At 39.7% G+C, this 22,515-nt stretch overlaps 1 protein-coding gene across 13 annotated transcripts in view; it reads right to left on the bottom strand.

Moving 5' to 3' along the window:
- Positions 1-22,515, bottom strand: part of RIC8B (RIC8 guanine nucleotide exchange factor B) — a 112,620-nt gene that overhangs the window by 88,836 nt on the left and 1,269 nt on the right. For 11 of the 13 annotated variants that reach the window (XR_008512114.2, XR_008512115.2, XR_008512118.2 and 8 more), the window contains exon 2: positions 14,168-14,215. The exons of the other annotated variants lie outside the window; for them this stretch is intronic. Coding sequence is in view for 5 of the 11 variants with exons in the window: in XM_009248184.4 (XP_009246459.2) it covers positions 14,168-14,215 (48 nt within the window). In the remaining 6 variants the exon portion in view is untranslated. The remainder of the gene's footprint in view (positions 1-14,167; positions 14,216-22,515) is intronic. 13 annotated transcript variants of the gene reach the window in all.

The following is a 22,515-nucleotide window of genomic DNA, read 5'->3' as shown; positions in this document are numbered from 1 at the left end:
TACATTTTTGACAACAAAAAATGAATCCGAGGCATCAAAAAGATCTACGATATGCCTAAGTGTTATAAGGCCAGTACTACACAGCTATCTTCTTCACTAGTTATTCTATTCAGTCGCTTACACTGGCAAGCATGATCTTCTGTTTTCTGTCAATGCTATAACTAGTTTAATGTCAAAGCTTTATGTTCTCCATCAAATCTTACATTTCGGGTGCCTAAAATCAGGAAATAAATAGAATCGATTCATAAACTACACAACAGGTCAATCCAATTATTAATGAGCAGCAGTACGTTGTAGCACATGGGTCTTGGAGCCAGGCTGCCTAAGCTCGAATCACGGCCTCCAACTTTATTTTCAGTGAGTAATTTCTCTGCGTGCCTTTGTTTCCTCATCTGTAAAATAAGCAAAATTCTACCTACTTTATAGTTTTGTTGTGAGGATTAAATGTTAATACCCAACAGTACTTGGAACGATGATGGGCGTAGACGATACATTATCTACTAGTATTTATTTTAAAATAGCTTGAGATATAATTCACATATTGTAAGATTCAACTTGTTAAAGCATGCAATTCATTGGTTTTTACTATATTCACACTTGTGCAACCACCCTTATTATCTAATTTTAAAACATTCTCATCATCCCCAGAAGAAGCTCAAGATATCTATTAGCAGTAACTCCTGATTCCCCTCTTCCTCCAGCCCCTGGCAACTATGAATCTACCTTGTCACCATAGATCTGCCTATTCTAAAATTTTAAGTTAATAAAATCATACAATCTGTGGCCTTTTAAGTGTCTGGCATCTTTCGTGTAGCACAATGTTTTCAAGGTTCATCCATGTTGTAGCAGCATCAGTTAGTTTATTCCTTTGTATGGTCAAATATTTCATTGTATAGATATAACACATTTTATTTATCCACTCACCAGGTGATGGGCATGTTTACATCTTTTGGCAATTATGAATAATGCCATGAATATTTGTGTACAATGTTTATGTAGATATATATTTCCACTTTTCTTGGGTAGACACCCAGGAGTGCAACTGCTGGGTCATATGGTAATTATTCAACCTTTTGAGGATCCACCAGACTGTTTTCCAAAGTGCTGCACCATACTACATTCCCACCAGCAGTGTATGGGGATTTTGATTTCTTCCCGTTCTTGTCAACACTTGTTATCTTTTTTGTTTTAGCCATCCTAGTGGGTATGAACTGATATTTTATGGTGGTTTTGATTTGCATTTCCCTGATGACTAATGATATCAAGCATCTTTACTGACCATTTGTATATCTTCTTTGGAAAAGTATCTAGTCAGATCATTTGCCCATTTTAAGATTGAGTTGCCTTTGAGTTGTAAGAGTTACATAGTCTAGATACATGTCTTTTATCAGACATAGGATTTCCAAATATTTTCTCCCATTCTGTGGGTTGTCTTTTTACTTTCATGATAGTATCCTTCAAAGCACAAAAGTATTTAACTTTGATGAAATCCAATTCATGTTATTTTTTTCTTTTATTACTTGTGCTTTTGGTGTTATCGCTAAGAATCCACTGGCAAATCCGGGGACATGAAGATTTACCTTTATGTTTTCTCCTAAGAATTTTATGACTTTAATGCTTACATTTGGGTCTTTGATTCATTTGGAGTTAATTTTTGTATACAGCATGAGGTAAGAATCCAGCTGCATTCTTTTACATGTGGCTACCTAAGTGTCACAGCGCCATTTGTTAATATCTACATTTATCCTCACACCAATACCAGCTGCCTTGGTTATTACTGCTTTGTAGCAATTTCCTTTTTCTTTTTAGAGTTGGGGGGGTCTCACTATATTGCTCAGGCTGGTCTCGAACTCCTGAGCTCAACAGACCCTCCCACCTCGGCCTCCTAATGTGCTGGGATTATAGGCGTGAGCCACCGCTCTTGGCCCTGTAGTAAATTTTAAAATAAGGAATTGTGAATCCTCTGAGTTTGTTCTTCCTTTCAAGGTTGTTTTGACTACTCTGTGTCAAAAATTCATATGAATTTTAGAACTAGCTTGTCAATTTCTACAAAGAAGCCACCTGGGTTTCTAAAAGGTATTGCATTGCATCTGTAGATCAATATGAGGAGTACTGACATTTTAGCAATAGTAAGTCTTCTAATCCATGACAATGGGATGTTTTTTCATTTATTTTAAGCTTCTCTAATTTCTTTTAACAATGTTTTACAGTTTTCAAAGTGTTAAGTATGAGTTATGTCCTTAGTCATTGTTCTAGGGCTTAGCATATATACCTTATTAGAATCAGCTCCAGATTTATACCAATCCCAGTGAGATACAGAAACATTCCTGTGTAGCATTATTGATACAGGAGTTAAGAAGAAATTACTTAGGCAAATAGTGAGGGTACGGAAGTCCTAGGTAAGGTTTTCCTTTTAATGAAAAGCAGCCCCAAATTATTTTCCTTTCTAACAAAGAGCAGCCTGTAAAATCGAGCTGCAGACATACATGCCGGCAGTTGTGCCAATCATATTCAAGATGGTGGCTCCATCTTCCCTTCTCTTTGTCAGCCACATGTACATTAAGGAGCAGACAAGATAGTGCTGGCCAATGGGAAAGTTCATTTGCATAATAAGATGAGGTTGGGGTGGCCAGCCTTCCCCACACTATGTAAACATCATACCTGATCGAACCAATCTGTGAGCCCTATGTAAATCAGACATCACCTCCTCAAATCTGACTATAAAATCTGGCACATCCGCTGCTGGCTCCTTTTTCCTCTCAGAAGTCCCCTCTCTCTCACTAGAGAGAGAGCTGTCTTCCCTTCTCTTTCTTTTGCCTATTAGACCTCCGCTCCTAAACTCCTGGTGTGTGTCCATGTCCTAAATTGTCTTGGCATGAGAAGACGAACCCCGGGTATTTACCCCAGACAACATAGCTACTTCACTATTCCCTTCCCCCTTTTTCTATAGTATTATTGTTATATACATCTATAAACATTACAAATCCAATAATATATTATTATAATTATTACTTTATAATTTTGTCTTTTAAAGAAGCTGGGAAAAGAAAGGAGAACAAGTATGCATTTATAGCTTTTGATATATTAGCCTTATTTATCATTTCTGGTTTTCTTGATTTGTTCTTGTGGATCCTAGTTATCATCTGGATTTGCTTCCTTAGTTCAATACAGCTTTGCTCCCATTCACCATTGTGCTATTTTTGGCAAGTGTATTACATTTCTCTATATTATTGACTGAACAATACATTTTATATATATCATTTTATACAAATGCTCTTAAAATCAATTAAGAGAAAATGGGAGAATTATGTATTCATACTGACTTCTACAATTACATAATTAGCTTTGCAGGTACTCTTTATATCTTCACGTGGATTCAAAGTACTGTTTAGGGTTACTTGCTTTCAGTCTAAAGAACTTGTTTTATTAAGTCTTGTAAGGTGAGTCAGCTAGCAACAAATTCTTTCAGTTTTTTGTTTATCTGAAAATGTCTTTATCTCCCTTGCAGTGTTAAAAGATAGCTTTACTAGATACAGGATTCTTAGATGAGGTTTCTTCTTTAAGCACTTTGAATATGTTATCCCACTGACTTACATTTCTGATAAGTCAGCTGTGAATCTTATTGACCTTCCCTTGTAATGATGAGTCATTTTTCTCTTGCTGTTTTCAAGATTTTTTCCTTGTCTTTGGCTTTCAGCATTTTTACTATGATGTATTTATGCATCTCTTTGGGTTCACTGAACTTCCTGGATGTGTAGGTTTCCAATAAATTTGGGAAGTTTTAAACCATTATTTCTTCAAATATATTTTTCTTCTCTCTTTCTCTCTCCTCTCCTTCTGGTATTCCCATTATGTGTAGGTTGGTATGTAAATGTTATTCCACAGTTCTCTAAGGCTTTCTTCGTTTTTCTTTATTCTTTCTTCTGTTGTTTGCCTTGAATATTCTCTATTGCTGTGTCTTCAGGTTTGCTTATTCTTTCTTCTGCCAGTTCAAATCTACTGTTGAGCCCCTTCAGTGAATTTTTATTTCAGTTACTGTACTTTATTCAACTCCAGAATGTCTACTGTGCTCTTTTTAAAAATAACTTCTATCTCTGTATGGATTTCTCCATTTTATGTGACTTCATTACATCTGTTACTTCTTTAATCATGGTTTCCTTTAGTTCTCTGAATATACTTAGAATAGCTACTTTGAAGTCTTTGTTAAATCCAACATCTGGTCATACAGGCAGTTTTTGGTGCCTGCTTCCATCCCCCACCCCCACCCCGCCGTGGAAACTGGACATCTTGTAACAATTCCAGGTATTTGCACTCCCTTCCACCCACCTTCTCCAGGACTTGCTATTGTATTTGTTTATTTGTTTAGTGACTGGCTAAATTATCTTAGCAGTCTATTCTCTCTCTGCTTCCTCAAAGTGTGAAGCCCTAATGTTGCACCTTATGGGGCACACCATTGGGTATGCCCACAGTTGCCCTGGGATGACAGTGGCTTTGGCAGACCCCTCTGACTTTCTCTTTTCCTGACCACACAGAGCTGTTATGTGTCACTAATTGCTGGTTGACTGATCTACTGACTTCAAAAATGTCCTGGGGCAAAAATTGCTCCACAAACAGATTCAATCTTTTGAAGGGATAGTTCCTCCCAGCTATCACTTTCCTCCTTTATCTCTAGCAATCTAGCCCAGTTATCCCATTCCTCCTAGCAAAGTAGCTGGCCTTTGGGTTAACCTATATCTCCAATGACTGTGTTAATGTCACCCCAAGTGCCTTTCATCACAACCTGCACCCTTAGGCATGAAGTTCTCCATATTCTGTGCAAATGAAGTCAGTTCCTTTGAGGAGACATTCAGCACTCTCTTTTATAAGGCTTGCTTCTTCCCCTGGACAAAATTTCTGAGCCCTGGTGCTGATGCTGGGGGCAGAGACAATGGTATGCTTCTGTGTGACACCCCCACTTTAGGGCTGACAGCTCAACTGAAGTAAAGGTATAGCAACCCTAGATCTCCTCGGTTTGCTTTTCCTGGGGTGGAACCATGTTCCGCCACCAGGATGACTGTGGCCCCGGTATTCTCAGCAGTGTCACATCCAAGGTATAGCTGCTATCCCATGGGGAAGGGGAGAATGGAAGGAGTTAAGACCCACCTCTCAGCTACACTTATCCAGAATTTAGTTTGAGCAACAGGTAGCTGGGGGCAGGATGAGAAATGCTGACATTCCATCACTCCTGTGAAGACAGCACTCCAACTGGGACTAGAGGGAAGGGGAACCGTATATTCTTCCCTGCACCAGTTTGGAGAAGAGTTCTATCTCACTTAGCCAAGAGAAGAGAGGGAGAACAGGTCTTGGTTCAAATAACACAGACTTTTACTTTCCTTGCTTTTCTTCCTTAGAGATAGGGTCTTACTCTGTCACCCATGCTGGAGTGCAGTGGCGTGATCATAGCTCACCACAGCGTCAGATTCCTAGACTCAAGCAATCCTCTCTCCTCAAGCCACCCAAGTAGCTGGGATTACAGGAGTGAGACACAGCATGCGGCCCATTTTTCTTACTTTTAGATTTTTTTGAATAGGTGTTTCTTCATTGACTGTATGCCTTTGGGACTATTTCCAGACTTTAAATGGTTGTTCTTAAAAATAATTTTTACCAGTTCCATTAGGGAGCAGATCTGTAGATATCCTCACACTGTCATGGCTGGAAGTGGAACTTCTTGATGAAATCTCTAAATGAGAAAATGCACCTGAAACTCTAAAGTATCCTCACACTGTCATGGCTGGAAGTGGAACTTCTTGATGAAATCTCTAAATGAGAAAATGCACCTGAAACTCTAAAGTACAAATCAGAGATAGTATTCTTATTATCCCAGACAGAAATCTTAAAAAGTGATCCAACGATCATGTATAGACTGCCATACCTGTGGCTTACTAAGTCAGGGCTGTCCTGTCCTTGCTTTCTAGATTTACTCCTCCAGTGCCATGGAAAACATCTAAAACTAAAAGTGGAATTTGGAATGAAGTTTAAATTGTTTTTTGGACCTACCGTGAGGCATTCATCCTGCCCTATGATACAACTCAGACCTAAGTCAAGTCTTGTGTCAGATTCCAGCTGGACAGGAACTTTAAAAAGTAAAAGGTTTAGATGTACTTTTGGTATTGCGTGCAATTATTTTAAAGAGATGAAGATGTTGAAAATTACTGGTTTCTAAGTGAGAACTGTACTTGCACTATGTATCAAAACATTCCCTCAAGCAAAGACACCAAATAAATTTTGAGTCAAATTTGCAAAGCATACAAAGCTTATTTTGTTGTAGTAAAAACTGGAGTGTGACAATTTCAAATGACCAAAATAAGGACAAAGGGCTTTTAGAACAAGCATCCATTCCTCAAGCTATTCCAAAGCATGGATTCACAGTCTAGGATTAATGATTCTATTTTGGCACATATTCCTTGGGGGAATCTAATATAGAAATTTACCCATTCATTTTCTATAGTCCACAATGGCAAGCCTCAGCATGCATCTATAATTGAGAAAGTGCCAAACCAAACACCATGGACAAAAAGCCAACTTAGGAGCCAAGGCCTAACACAAGGCCAGGAATACAGGATTTACTGAAAAAATATTTGTGGATTACAGAGATCTCTAATATGCTAAATACATTTGTGTCTGGGGGAAAAAAAGAAAAAAGTATTTGAAATGGCAGAACGAACTTTTGTGTTTATACATATTTCACTCCATAAACTGGCTGTGCCGATAATACTGCCCCAAACTGAGTAAGAGTTTTTTATGCTCTCCCAAAAGGAATATGTAATCAAGAAGGCCAATTTTAAAGAAAATACATGATTTGAAAAAAGAAGTATTAGTCCTTCGCTTATAACTCCAATCACACTATTGTAACAGTATATTGTAACATGTTATAATTTATAATGAACCTATGCTTATATCATTATAATCTATTGTAATATAAAAGAACAGTTTAAAAAACAGAAAAGAAAAATATCCACAGTAATAACTATTCAGGTGGCTGCCATTTATCTCCTTGTCATCATTTTTTCTTTGTATGGTTTTTATCAGTTTTATGTGTCTGTGATCATACTGTATGCATACTTTTGCACTGTATCCTGCTTTTTCAGTGAACAACATGAGCTGTGCTTGGGATTCTACTTTATAGCTAAAATAATATAGAACACAAAACCAAACAATATGTACAAGTCACAAGAATTCTGGCCTCCACTCACTCACAAAGTTCTTTTCATTCAGTTAACAAGCATTTATTACAGGTGCGTATTTTGCTGAAAATATAAAGTAAGCTAGAGTTCTTGTCCTCAAAGAGCTTGCAATCTCAACTTGACAACTACCTTATGGCTTCACAGAAATATGGGCTGTGTGAATTTGAAGGTAATAAAATATGCTTGATATTTGGCTACTTTTAACTTCACTCTTTTGAGGAAAATTACTATATACACAAAGATTTATCTCAGACAACTGAAATTTTCCACATTTGATAAGGTTGTATTCTTATATGTGAAAGAGCTGGAAATCTTTTAATCATTTTATGATATGTCTCTTTCAAAACTTATTGCAATTAGTACTCTTTATTGGTTTTGGGGTCAGTTTTGTTTTAAAGCTTTTTGTTTAAGAGCTTTCATTTCCTCAACATGTGAATTTTCAGATTATTCATTATATCCTCCCCCCAATCCTACATATTTCCATGACATATTTGTTTATGTGCTGGTAGATAATCACAGCCTACCAATTTAGGTACAGAATATAAAGCAAATCCTTCAATAAACACAGGTGCTTATATCTAAGTATACAATGCTCCACATGCACCTGGAACTATTTGCATTATATGCACAAACATTAGCCGTTGTATCTGACTTTACTTCTCTACAAAAATTTAAGCACTTCTAGTTGCTAATTTCCTTTGCTATCTTCCAACTTAAGTCTAGTTACCTAAATGGCTTCTCAAGGTATAAAATGAGAGAAAACAAGGTACTGGATCATAATTTCAAGCCTTCTGAAATATACCTCAGTGGTAATAAGAGGGAGCTATGGAGCAGTGAGCAGTGAAGGAGCTGCACATAATAGATAATCTGCTGTCTATGTGAGGTTGAACCACTAACTAGTGTGAGTGTTACCAAGCTGTCATTCACATGAGCCTCAGTTTCCTTATTCATAAGATAGGAATGGTGATAGTCTTACCATACTTACAGCACTACCGGTAAGAAGCAAATCTTTGTTAAAACTGCAAAACACTATATAAGTGTCAGGAATTAGGTCTAAGGATCATTAATTTATAATTATCTCCTAAAAAGCACAGTATAATCAAGTTTTTTTTTTTGAAGGGCACTGTTCCCTTACACTTACTTCTAAGTTGTCGCAAAGATTTTTCATATAAGAGGGGGTAGTGTTTTTCAAAGAGATAGCAATGTAGTGTACCAAAAAATGTCCCGCTGTTACTAAGTAGTTGCTGGCATAGAGCTCCAAAAACACATTTAGGAAAGAGAACTAGGGGAGTGATATGGTTTGGCTGTGTCCCCACCCAAATCTCATCTTGAATTGTACTCCCATAATTCCCACATGTTGTGGGAGGCACCTGCTGAGAGATAATTTGAATCATGGGGGCAGTTTCCCCCATACTGTTCTTGTGGTAATGAATTAGTCTCATGAAAGCTGATGGGTTTATCTCATTCTCTCTTGCCACCATGTAAGAAGTACCTTTCGCCTCCCACCATAATTTTGAGGCCTCCCCAGCCATGTGGAATTTTAAGTCCAATTAAACTGCTTTTTCTTCCCAGTCTCGGGTATGTCTTTATTAGCAGTGTGAACATGGACTAATATGTTAAGTTGGTACCAGTAGAGTGGGGTGTTGCTGAAAAGATACCCAAAAATGTGGAAGCAACTTTGGAACTAGGTATCACGCAGAGGTTGGAACAGTTTGGAGGGCTCGGAAGACAGGACAATGTGGGAAAGTTTGGAACCTCCTAGAGACTTGTTGAATGGCTTTGACAAAAATGCTGATAGTGATAAGAACAATAAGGTCCAGGATGAGGTAGTCTCAGATGGAGATGAGAAACTTGTTGGAAGTGGAGCAAAGGACTGGTGGCATTTTGCCCCTGCCCTAGAGATCTGTGGAACTTTGAACTTGAGAGAGATGATTTAGGATATCTGGCAGAAGAAATTTCTAAGCAGCAACACATTCAAGAGGTGACTTGGGTGCTGTTAAAAGCATTTCACTTTAAAAGGGAAACAGAGCATAAAAATTCAGAAACTTTGCAGCTTGACAATGCAGTAGATAAGAAAAACCCATTTTCTGAGGAGAAATTCAAGCTGGCTGCAGAAATTGTGAAAGTAATGAGGAGCCAAATGTTAATCCCCAAGAAAATGGGGAAAATGTCTCCAGTGCATGTCATAGGTCTTAATGCAGCCCCTCCCATTACAGACCCGGAAGCCTAGGAGGGAAAAATGGTTTAGTGGGCCGGGCCTAGTGTCCCTGGCTGTGTGCAGCCTAGGGACTTGGTGCCCTGAGTCCCAGATGCTCCAGCCATTGCTAAAAGGGCCCAAGGGACAGCTCAGCCCATGGTTTCAGGGAGTGCAAGCCCTAAACCTTGGCAGCTTCCATGTGGTGTTGAGCCTGCGGGTGCACAGAAGTCAAGAATTGAGGTTTGGGAACCTCCACCTATATTTCAGAAGATGTACAGAAAGGCCTGGATGCCTAGGCAAAAGTTTGCTGCAGGGGTGGGGCCCTCATGGAGAACCTCTGCTAGGGCAGTGCAGAAGGGAAATGTGGCTTCAGAGCCCCCACACAGAGTCCCTACTGGAGCACTGTGTAGTAGAGCTGTGAGAAGAGGGCCACCATCCTCCAGACCCCAGAATGGTAGATCACTGACAGCTTGCACCCTGCGCCTGGAAGAGCCACAGACACTGAACACCAGCCTGTGAAAGCAGCCAGGTGTGGAGCTATACCCTGCAAAGCCACAGGCGCGGAGCTGCCCAAGACTATGGGAACCTACCTCTTGAATCACCGTGACCTAGATGTGAGACATGAAGTCAAAGGAGATCATTTTGGAACTTTAAAATTTTACTGCCCTGCTGGATTTCAGACTTGCATGGGCCCTGTAACCCCTCTGTTTTGGTCAATTTCTCCCATTTGGAATGGCTGTATCTACCCAATGCCTGTACCCCCATTGTATCTAGGAAGTAACTAGCTTGCTTTTGATTTTACAGGCTCATAGGTGGACGGGACTTGCCTTGTCTCAGATGAGACTTTGGACTGTGGACTTTTGGGTTAACGCTGAAATGAGTTAAGACTTTGGGGGACTGTTGGAAAGGCATAATTGGTTTTGAACTGTGAGAACATGAGATTTGGAGGGGCCAGAGGCAGAATGATATGGTTTGGCTCTGTGTCCTCACCCAAACCTCATCTTGAATTGTACTCCCATAATTCCCACATACTGTGGGAGGAGCATGGTGGGAGATAATTTGAATCATGGGGCAGTTTCCCCCATACTGTTCTCTTGGTAGTGAATAAGTCTCACAAGATCTGATGGGCTTATCAGGGGTTTCCACTTTTGCATCTTCCTCATTTTTCTCTCTTGCCACCGCCATGCAAGCAGTGCCTTTCACCTCCCACCATGATTCTGAGGCCTCCCTAGCCACGTGCAATTCTAAGTCCAATTAAACCTCTTTTTCTTCCCAGTCTCAGGTATGTCTTTATCAGCAGTGCGAAAACAAATATAGGGAGCAAACGAATTGGGCAGTAATGTGAGTTCCTTTTATTTTCTGAGTAGGCTTAAGGTACAGAAATGCCTATATTCTATATGTCTCTCCATTAAGAACTTGAAAAGCTTATTAAGATATAGATCCTTCTGAGCTGTCCAATGGTTCTGATGTCTAAGTCTAAAAAGAGCCTTAGGCATGAAAGAGTCACAAATGGTTTTAACCCCTGGAGACTTCACAGAAATGGATTTGTTTGCCAATGTTTTCCCCATTAATGAAGATTACCTGGCTAGGCCCCTAATGACATTTGTTTATAACAGACCTCCCAGGAAGCAGAAACCTATACACTATAACTGGTAATAAGCACTATACAGTAGTTACTCTCTCCAGAAATCTAAAACTCAGAAAAAGACAGTACTTTGAAAATGTTAGTTTTTTCTACTATCCTATTGGAAATAAACACATTTTATTAATAACTGTGTAAGAAATTTCTCCCTTTCACCTGAAATTTATATGGGGTAGGAGACTCTGTCTTAATATGCTTATTTTTACCAGTAAAAGCACTACCAAAGACTCTAATGTCAGATTTCTAAGGCACCATGAATCTATGGATATAGTATGGATCTTCCAATGAAATTAAATAAATAGCAGCTGGCTTCCTAGCCTGACTAGTTATCATGAGTTTGTCAAACAACATGTTCTTTTTAACACCTTGCTTTTTTTTTTTCACTCTCTCATTAGCACATACAGCGAATCTCTTTTTACTACATCATAATATTCCATAATGTAAATGAGCCATAGTTTCTTCAAACACTCCTTAAATGCTGGACACTTGTTTCCAGTCTTTTGCTATTATGTACAATGTTTTAGTGAATAACTTCGCTTACTTGGGGTTCAATCTATCTGCAGAATAGATTTCTAAAAGAGACACTTCTTGGTGAAAGAGTAAAACGTATCTGTAATTTTGATAGACACTGCCAGTTTCTTCCCCATAGGGATTGTGCCATTTTGCACTCCCATCAGATATATGAGTATTTATTTCCTGAAGACCATCTACAAAAATACACTTTGGGGCCGGGCGCAGTGGCTCATGCCTGTAATCCCAGCACTTTGGGAGGCCGAGACGGGCGGATCACGAGCTCAGGAGATTGAGACCATCCTGGCTAACACGGTGAAACCCCATCTCTACTAAAAATACTAAAAATTAGCTGGGCATGGTGGTAGGCGCCTGTAGTCCCAGCTACTTGGGAGGCTGAGGCAGGAGAATGGCATGAACCCGGGAGGCGGAGCTTGCAGTGAGCTGAGATCGCGCCACTGCACTCCAGACTGGGCAAAACAGCAAGACTGCATCTCAAAAAAAAAATAATAATAATACACATTGGGCCGAACGTGGTGGTTCACACCTGTGATCCTAGGGCTGTAGGAGGTCAAAGAGGGAAGATCCCTTGAGGCCAGCCTGAGCAACAGAGTGAGAGCCCGTCTCTACAAAACATTTAAAAATTTGCTGGGCATGGTGGCACATACCTGTATTCCTAGCTGCTCAGGAGCCTACGGCAGGAGGATCACTTAAGCCCAGGAGTACTACAGGGGACTATGATCACGCCACTGCACTCCAGCATGGGCAACGAAACAAGTTTCTGTCTCTAAATAATTTATATACTTTATACACATACACACACACACACACACACATACACGCAGAGAGAGAGACACACAGAATGCACATGCCTGGAGCTCACCTCCCAAATTCTCACTCAGTAGATAAGAGGTTGGGCCTGAGCAGGGCTATTTTGAAAAAGCTCTCCAAAGAGCATATTCCTAGTTGAGAATCCCTGTTCTAAAAGGTATTCTAGTCTGGGTTACATTGTAGAAATTCAAAAGAAAGTCAGAGTTAAACCTTTAATCTACAAAATTTATATTCCATGGTCACTCATCCAATAAATACTTTTTGAGTGCCTATATGTGCTGGACACTCCAAATGTCAAGTGTATAAAGATACCAGTGTCTAACATCAACAGATATATAATTAAGAAACAAGGCATAAATATTAATTTAGAGATTTATATAGAGTATTATGAGAATATTGAAGAGGTACTTCACCTTAACTGGAATGTCAGAGGAGGCTTGCTGAAGGAGGTGCCCCTGAGGTGAGTAGGGATTCACCAGGTGAGAAAAAGAAGAGGTGTACAAGAGGGAGAGAGCATTCTAGGTAGAAAACAATATATTGCAAGAGTAGTAAGCAAGAAACAGAAGGGATGTGGACGTGTGCATAACTGGAAACATTTTCTATTTCTAAAACACAAAATACAAGGGAGACAAAAGAAATAAGCTGCGAAAGTAGGCATATATCAGATCACTGAGCACCCAGCATGTCATGTTAAGAAGCTTGAAGTTTATTCTGTAGGTAAAGAAAGTCAATGAAGGGATAGATGAAGGGTTTTAAGGCTAAGGATGACATGGTCAGATTGCTATTTTGGATTTATGGATGCCAGTCTACTAGAAAAGCATGTAACTGGAAAATGAAAGAACAGTCAGGAAACTGATGCAGTAATCAGATGTAGGCCTGAATTAGAGCAGAGGTTAAGGAGAAAATGGATGGAAGAAATCTGAAAAGGTAAAATGAGCAGGACACTGATATTAAGTATGGGGATACATGTGAATGGAGGAATGATTTCAAGGCACTGTCAACCCACTACTAGCAATATACTGGATTTAAGCTATTTTTCTAGCAGCAGTGATAGATTTACACTGATTCAGTCATACTCTCATGTTTGGTTCTGGCATTTGTATGGCCAGGGATAGATGTACGGAGTACAGCAAGACACAAAGGCAGGGCCAGGCATGGTAGCTCATACCTGTAATCCCAGCACTTTGGGAGGTTAAGGCAGGAGGATCACTTAAGGCCAGAAGTTCAAGAGACCAGCATGGGCAACATGATGAGACCCTGTCTCTACAAACAAATTTAAAAATGGGCATGCTGGTGTGTGCCTGTAGCTCTAGCTACTGGGAGGCTGAGGCAGGAGGACTGCCTGAGCCCAGGAGTCTGGGGTTACTGTGAGCCATTGCACTCCAACCTGGGTGATAGAGCAAGACCTTGTCTCAAGCTAAGTTTTACAATATTAGCAATGGATTTTGGGCAACCTGGAGTCTTGCCACTAAACAGTCAGTCTTTGGGAGTAAGTAGATCTGGGGAGAGACTCCTCTGACTCCCTCCCACTCCCCTGATTTATACAAGTGTTAAGAGTCCTGCGAGGACAAAGGAGGAAAAAGTTACATGTAACCCAAACTAAACCTAACCTAACCTTTCTTCTCAGGGTGCCTAAAAAACATGAAGGGAAACAAGAAACCAATCAATAACCATCAAATGAAAACATGACCACTGCTTAGAAAGTCCACGAATGCAACACACACACACACACATAAACATTCACAGAGTAACACCAAGGCTTACCTTTCTTTTATCTTCATCTGTTGATTCAAATTTGAAAGTAGCCCTATGCTGAGGGGGGAAAAAAGGGAAACAATGTCATTTTAAATACATGTATTTTTTAATTTTGGCTACGTTTAATAGCATCTAAAATAATGTCCCTGTAAAAAATGTTGCCTTCCCATATCTCAATATTCTTATTAAAGTAAGGGAGACAGGCATGTAAACAAATAGTTATAAAGCAGTGTGAAAAGACTACAGCAGATATATATACAAAGGAGCACAGCAAACCAAGCCACTAACTGCCCAGGAAAATCAGGAATGGCTTTCACAGAATACAGAGCATTTGTGCTGGATCTTAAGGGATAAACAGGAGTTTGCCAGAGGCAAATGGAATGCATTCCAGGAACAAAAACAAAGGCTCGAATGTGTGAAACTACACGATATATTTGTGAAATAAGCAACTTTGTGAGACTGGAACACAGGACATATGTTTGGGGTGGGACATGGAGGAAGATGAGAATGGAAAAGTAGACTGGACAGTGATTTGGAAGGGCCTTCCAATGTTGCTGAGTTTACACTTTCTTTTCCATATGCAATAAGAAATCATCAGAGAATTGTGGATAGGGAAGACTTGATGGTTTGATATTTTAGAAAAGTAATTCAATAAGAATAAGAGTTTAAATCATGGTGGCTCCACCACTTACTAGCTGTGACCTTGAGCAAGTAAACTCTCTGGAACTGAGCTTCTCATCTGAAAACAGGGTGTACCTAGTTCACAGAGAGATTGTGACAGTTTAAAAAAAAAGCTAAGGCATGTATATAAAGCACAATCTCAGTGCTGGCAAGTAGCAATACTCAGTAAATATTAGGGATATAATGATGATGATGCCAATGATTATGAGGAAAAAATAACTGGAAAGGCAGAGAGTGTCATGACTCTTCTGCAATGATTGGCAATACTATATTTTCTACTCTGTAGCTGAAGTAGAGAATAGAAGACAGAATAAGTTGGCTTGCCCATGATCACAGAAAGAACAATGGTACCCCAAAAATAGAGCACAGAATTCCTCATTCTCCTCTGAAGTTTTATTCAGGAAAACCAAGTACTCTTAAGAATTCTAAGCCTTTCTATTAAAAAACAAAAATCTCCACCAAAAATCTCTCCACTTTTTCTTTTTTCTTTCTCTCATTAGCCACACTGACAAATATTTACTGGCAACCCACCAGGAGTGAAGTACACTGAGTACTAAAGATATCATCATCACAGGTGGTTCTGTGTTGACATCTTTGTAGAAGCAGCAATTTTTTAAATTAAAGAAGATAGAGAAATGTTGGCAGAAAAGAAGTTCTGAATGTAAGAAATGATCAGAGGGAAGACTCAGAGGTAGGAGACAGTGGCCATTTGAGGGAGGGAGGCTGCCTCGAATATAGATGCAAAACAATTAAAAGGAATGAAGTCAGGTGGTAAGGGCATGGATTTTAAAATTTACACCTGAATTGGCAAATGGGTGACAGGCAACCAGGGGAAGACTATGACGGAGGTGTGACCAGCATTCTGGTAGAACATTTTGGGCAGTAGCTCACAGGCTAGATTAAAGGAAAGCAAGACTAAGGACATAATGCCCTGTGAGGAATGGACATCAATAATCCAGGCATGATACTCCTGGTGGCAGTATAAACTGACATAAACCTTAAAAGAGAAAGTGATTTGGCAACAACACATATTAGAAGCCATAAAAATATTCATATTCTTTGACCCAGAACTCCTACTGATCTAGAAGGAGAGAATAATTATATGTGTATCACTGCAGTGTCATCCAATACAGTGGAGGAAAAAAAGCGAGAACTGGAATAACCAACAGGAGACTGACGGAATGTTATGCATGTGACAATATTCTATTATACATAGCATATTCACCTGACAAAATATTATGTAGCAATTTTTTAAAAAGAAGACTCATTGTTGGTATATTGTTTTCATAATAAAAAAAATTTTTAAATGGATAATGAATAAAGAACAAGAAAAAGAAAGGAGGAGAGGAAAGAAAGATTGTAAATCTGAGGGCTATACTTAGAAATGCATAGACCTGAGGTTTAGTAAAAATTAACATTAGACTTAAAAGTGCCAGATATCAGGTTAAAGTTGTAAACTAAAGCTCCATAAAGGTTCAATACAAATGAAAATAATTGCACTAAGAAACCAAGAAAGCCTATTTTTTTTGCCATTATATGTAAAATACTAATTCCATAAATTATCTGGAATAAATGTACCTACTTGTTAATATAATGTTTCTTCTAAACTTTTTTTTGGCATTAATGGTAAGGGGAAAGAAAAATAAATTGTCTTTTGGAAAGACACTCAGTAAGTTATAAGTGTCTTTTAAACAGTTCTTCTGTAGAATTAATCTTTTAAGGTGGGAATTCAGAATAGTACCAAGCTCTAATTATTCTGTTGCTCTTAATTAGAAAATATAATGGTCTGTGAGGCACTACAAATTGAATCTGGAATGCGCCAATCTATTCAGAAGCTCAAACCTCTAAGACTGTTTGGATCCAACAGATGTTGGCTTCTATAAACCTGGGTTCTTTTATCCAACTTAGATCATATTTAACTTATTCAGTACCCCTATCTTTATTCTCTCCCCTTTCTAAGGCTGAAATGGGGAAAAAGAGAACAAGCATTTCCAGCTGTACATGTATTTCTAGAACTGTTCACCAACAGTCAGCCATCTCACCTTCTTTACATGCTTAATTTCCAGAGAAACAGGAGCAAAAAATCAAATATAAAGAGTTAAACTGGCCGGGCATGGTGGCTCACACCTGTAATCCTAACACTTTGGGGGGCCGAGATGGACAGATGGCTTGAGACCAGTTGAGACCAGCCTGAGCAACACGATAAAACCCCATTTCAAAAAAAAAAGAGTGAAACCATTGTTCATTTTAGAGACCAAGCAAGCTAACAGCTCAGTGTCACACCAGACTATTATGAGGACTCTCACTGCAGGTTTCATATCCCATGAATAAGCTCTAAAAAGCTCAGGATTGGGAGTCAGACAACCTTGAGTTTGAGTCCAGTCTTACTGCTTACTAAAAGTGTAAACTTGGTCAAGTTTTCAACTTTACTACCTATCAGATTTTCCTTATTTTTATAAGCATGGCACCTTGCACACAGTAGTGTTCAATGGCCACTACTGTTATTGTTGAATAACCTATGGTGTGGTGTCTGGCCAAATATTGACCTATTAGAGAGCTAGGAGTAATTTCATAGCTTTCTAAAGATACACTCAAACAGCACTACTCCAAGGGAATAAACCTAACTGGGTGGTGTATGTTGTGCTGTTTCATGAACACAGATTGCTTCTACAACTAAAAATCAGAAACAGATTATATAACATAATCTGGACATAAGAACAAAGTATAACAAAGGAACAGCCCACTAAACATGCTTCTCTGCAAGAACCCACAGAGTGAACTCAAAGAGTCAGAGCCCAACTTCCAAAGTAGAAAACAAAAAGTCCTCTTACATGGTCCTGGATATTTACATATTCTATTCAAATGTAGAGGCTATATTTATAGAACTGTCCCAATATTAGGTTTCTATGAATCAGGTTCTTCTAGCACATGAATGAAGACCTCACTGCCAGCAGTCTTGTTTTCTTCTCCTAAGAGGACTACTACTAGAGACCTACCTATCTGTCTGTATCTTAAATACCTTTCATTTGGCCAAAAACTTGCCAAACTTCAAAACTGGAATCCTGCTGGAATTTGCTATGTATGGGGTAGTCATACGTCCAGGTGGCCTGCAGGGCCACCAAGCCACCTCTCTGGTTATCATCATAGTTGATGAGTCATCTATTAAACGAGGGGGTTGGGCCCTATTATCTTTGAGGCTCCTCTAACATAAATATCCTGTGATGTAAAGAATCATGATACTACTCCATACCTCAGGGCCCTTAGTCACAGTTTGTTGTTGATAATCATGATAATGATGGCAACTAATCTCTCTACTAAATCTGTTACTAGAGAAGTCCTGAGGACTGGGCACTGTGCCTCATGCCTGTAATCTCAGCACTTTGGGAGGCTGAGGCCCAGAAGTTCAAGACCAGCCTAGGCAACATGGTGAAACCCCCATCTCTACAAAAAAAAAAAAAAAAAAAAAAAGAACAGGCCCGTGGGGGAGCAAGAGCTTGAACAGTCTAGACTGGAATGATACATACTTCCCCAAATTAACAGTTCATTCTATAACTAAAGTGGAGGTGATTAGGACCCAACAGTAGCCAAAGGATTCTGTGTCTGTGGATTCAACCAACAATGGCTTGAAGATATCTGGAAAAAAAAAATTTTTTGTGTGTGTGTCTGTGTTGAACAAGTGCAGGCTTTTTTTTTTTTTCTTGGCATTATTCCCTAAATAATACAGTACAACTATTTGTATACCATTCACATTATATTACGTATTATAAGTAATCTAGAGATTATTTAAAGTATATAGGAGAGGCCAGGCACAGTGGCTCACGCCTGTAATCCCAGCACTTTGGGAGGCCCAGGTGAGAGGATCACTTGAGGTCAGGAGTTCACAACCAGCCCGGCCAACATGGTGAAATCCTGTCTCCACTAAATATACAAAAATTAGCCAGGCATGGTGGCACACATCTGTAGTCCCAGCTACTCGGGAAGCTGAGGCAGGAGAATCGCTTGAACTTGGGAGGCGGAGGCTGCAGTTAGCCAACATCAAGCCACTGCACTCCAGCCTGGGCAGCAGAATGAGACTCTGTCTCAAAAAAAAAAAAAAAAATGTATATGGGAGGATATGCCCAGCCAGGCTCAGTGGCTCACGCCTGTAATCCCAGCACTTTGGGAGGCCGAGGCGGGCAGATCACCTGAGGTCGGGAATTTGAGACCAGCCTGACCAACATGGTGAAACCCTGTTTCTACTAAAGATATAAAATTAGCCGGGCATGGTGATGCATGCCTGTAATCCCAGCTTCTCAGGAGGCTGAAGCAGAAGAATCATTCGAACCCAGGAGGTAGAGGTTGTGATGAGCCGAGATCGCGCCATTGCGCTCCAGCCTGGGCAACAAGAGCAAAACTCCAACTCAAAAAAATGGAGGGTGTGCCCAGATTATATGCAAATACTATGGTGTTTTCTATCAGGGACTAAAGCATTCGAAGATTTTGGTAGCCACAGATTCTGGTATCCACAGGAGATCCTGGAAGCAATCCCCTTTGGACATTGAGGAATAACCGTAGTATACCACTTCTGAAAGAGAAACTTTTTCTGTGCTCAAAAACACAGAAGAGACAGGGTAAAGGCAACATAGCCCTGCAAAAAGATCCCTGGATATGGAATCTGAAGACCAGGTCTGCCATTTCTTAGCTATGTGACCTTGAGCCTGTATATAGAATACTTCCATCTCCCTCATAAGTTTTAATATAAGAGGATTAATATAAGAGGAATTAATATAAGATGACATACAAAATGTGAAAATGCTTGGGATAATACATAGTACATAGCAGGCACTCAATAAATGTCAACAGGTGAATTGACAGGAGAGAAAAACAACCGCTCCTTCCATTAAACAAACAAACAAACAAAAAAACTTGCCTATGCTGAGACCTATGCTGTGTTATGCCCTTGACAAACAGACAAGTTTCATTCTTTCTGGGATAGATAGATATTTCCTCTCACCAAGATAACAAAGGTCAGTGAATGAAGCAAGAAGGCTTGGAAATGAGAGTCTGTATAACACAGTAGAAATTAGATGTTTCCTGGAGCCTGACAGGTATCTCTGAAAGTGGTACAAGGTACAATTTTGCTACCCATTAGAAAAAGAAGGGGAAGAATGGAGCATATTCCCAAATTTTAATATTGTGCCATCCCAACTCATGCCACGTTTAATTTTTTTGTTCAAAGCTAACAGTTATGGGGTGCCTCCTCAGTGGCAGGCACTGTTCTGTGTGCTTTACACATGTAACTCATTTAATCCTGACAACAAACCTATGATATAGTTACTATTATTATCTCCATTTGGTAGATGAGGAAACTAAGCCACAGCAAAGTTAAGTAACTCGTCTTAGGGTCACACAAGCCATTAAATTGAGGATCAGTGGCCAGGCTGGCTACAGAACCTGTGCTCTGGCCACACCTCTTAGGCACCCTGGTCATTATAACTGTAACTTACTGAGTGCTTCCTAGGTGCATTGTGCCCAGTGTTGGCATTATATTTCATTTAATGTAATCCTCACAATAATTTAAGAGAATGGTGATATTATCCCTGTTTTACAGATAAGGCAACTGAGACCCACAGGCTTAATATAATTTATCCATAGTCATAAAGCTAATAAATGGCAGAGTTGGGATTTGAACCAAGTTTATCTGATGTCAAATCCCACCACCTTTCTACTACACTTGACTGCCTCCTTTCAAGCACTAGCTTTATTAGAGGTATAAGGTAGCATAAAGAACCTCTCCACTACTCTCCCAAATAATGAACCAGTCTCTCTCTCTCTACAGCATTCATTTCTCTCTATTGGACTCCTCAATGCCCTATAATCACCTCATAATCCAAACATTTCTCAAATCCATTTTTCCAGATAAGGAAACTGAAGTATATGGTACCCAACTATTTTTTTCAGGGTTCCAAATTCCATATACCATAGAGCTGGGCAATTTAACTCCACCTCCCCATTCTTACTGCCTGAACCACTATGATCACACATTCACTTCCTATTCATCTGCTCTCAAAATCTCTCCCTTTGAGGGGCAAAACCTCACTGCAATATGATGCTCAGCCATTTTCTTTGTATTATAATCAGCCCTACTATACTGGCCCTACTACAGTCAGTATTGAATATGAGAGCTTTCTCACCAGGCACAGTAGCTTACACCTATAATCCCAGCACTTTGGGAGGCCAAGGTGAGAGGATTGCTTGAGCCCAGCAGTTTGAGAGCAGCCTGGGCAACATAGTGAGACCCCATCTCTACAAAAAATGAATTTAAAAAGTTAGCCCAGTGCTGTTGCACGCACCTGTAGTCTCAGCTACTTGGCAGGGTCGGCGGTGGGAGGAGATGGAGGCTGCAGTGAGCCGTGTTTGCACCAGTGCACTCCAGCCTGGGCGACAGATACAGACCCTGTCTCCAAAAAAGAAGAAGAAGGGAGCGCTTTCTTCTGAAAGAGCTAACTGACCCAGTTCACATCTAGTCAGAGCACTCTCAGGCTTGATCCCAAAATTACAAGTGTATCTGAAACACTTCAGATACCACCTTAAACAAGACACACCATGCAAAACAACCTTAAAAACATTCCCAATACAAAAGGGGAGCTGGAGATGTTCAGGATTTAAGCTCTGACAGCACCTGGCCAGGAGTGGTAAGTAGATACCAATCTGGAGGGAGACCAATGAGAAGAGATAAATTGGAGGAAGCAAATCTGGAGTCTAATTAGTTTAGCCATAAAGGGAAGGAGAAATATTAAAGAACATGATTATATCCAGTTGAAGGTTTTTCCTCCTTCCTCCTCTACAGAAACAAATTCCTATTTATTGCTGGGTATCTGGCATATAATAAGTGCTAAATAAACATTAGTTGATTCAACAAATGGCCAAGTTCTCTTTGCAATTCTTGCTTCTGAAAATCAGTTTGAAGCTGCCTCATATCTTTTCTGGAAAGCAGTAATAAATCGGGTTAAATCATAATCTCCACAATATGTACAACTATGCATTAAATGAGTTATTCCTAAATTAGGCAGACACGTTCAACAATAAAGCGTACCAGAAAGTGAAGGAGCTAAGATATGAATAGACAGAATCTGTGAATCCTCCCAAGGAAAGCAACACAGTAAGGCAGAAAGAGCGCTGGACTTGGAGTTGGACAACCTAAATTCAAATCTCAGCTCTATCTCTCAGTGGCTGTGTGGACTTGGGACAACATTATCATCCTAAATTTTATCATTTGTGAATTGGGGAATACCATCACTCTCCTCACAGGGTTGTTGGGAAGATTAAATGGGAATTCAGCCGCCAGTATGCCATTTCTGCCCCGAGTGGAAAAGATTCAAAAATAAGACACAAATTGTCAGTAATACAAAGTGGATGGAAGCAGTGGTGGACACAAAGCAAATACTGAAGGGGAGATAATGTATGGGGGCAAAAGAAAGAAAAACATTAACAGCTAGGTTGTGACTTGGTATTGGGTGTGTTTTCACAGAAGGGAGTCGCCAGTCATTCCTATAAAGCAGTCTTCTAAACCAAAGGATAAAGGTGTGGTAGGCTATCTTTTGAAGTGAGCATGTAAAATTCCTGGAAGGAAAAGTAATGAAGAGCTAACGGTTCTTGGAAAGAGGTTCTGAGAAGTGACTGGGATTTATAACAAG

This window comes from Pongo abelii, chromosome 10 (genome assembly GCF_028885655.2).
Source record: "Pongo abelii isolate AG06213 chromosome 10, NHGRI_mPonAbe1-v2.0_pri, whole genome shotgun sequence".
Classification (NCBI taxonomy): Eukaryota; Metazoa; Chordata; class Mammalia; order Primates; family Hominidae; genus Pongo; species Pongo abelii.
Note: the sequence above shows the minus strand (reverse complement) of the source record. Positions and strands in the feature narration are given on the sequence as shown.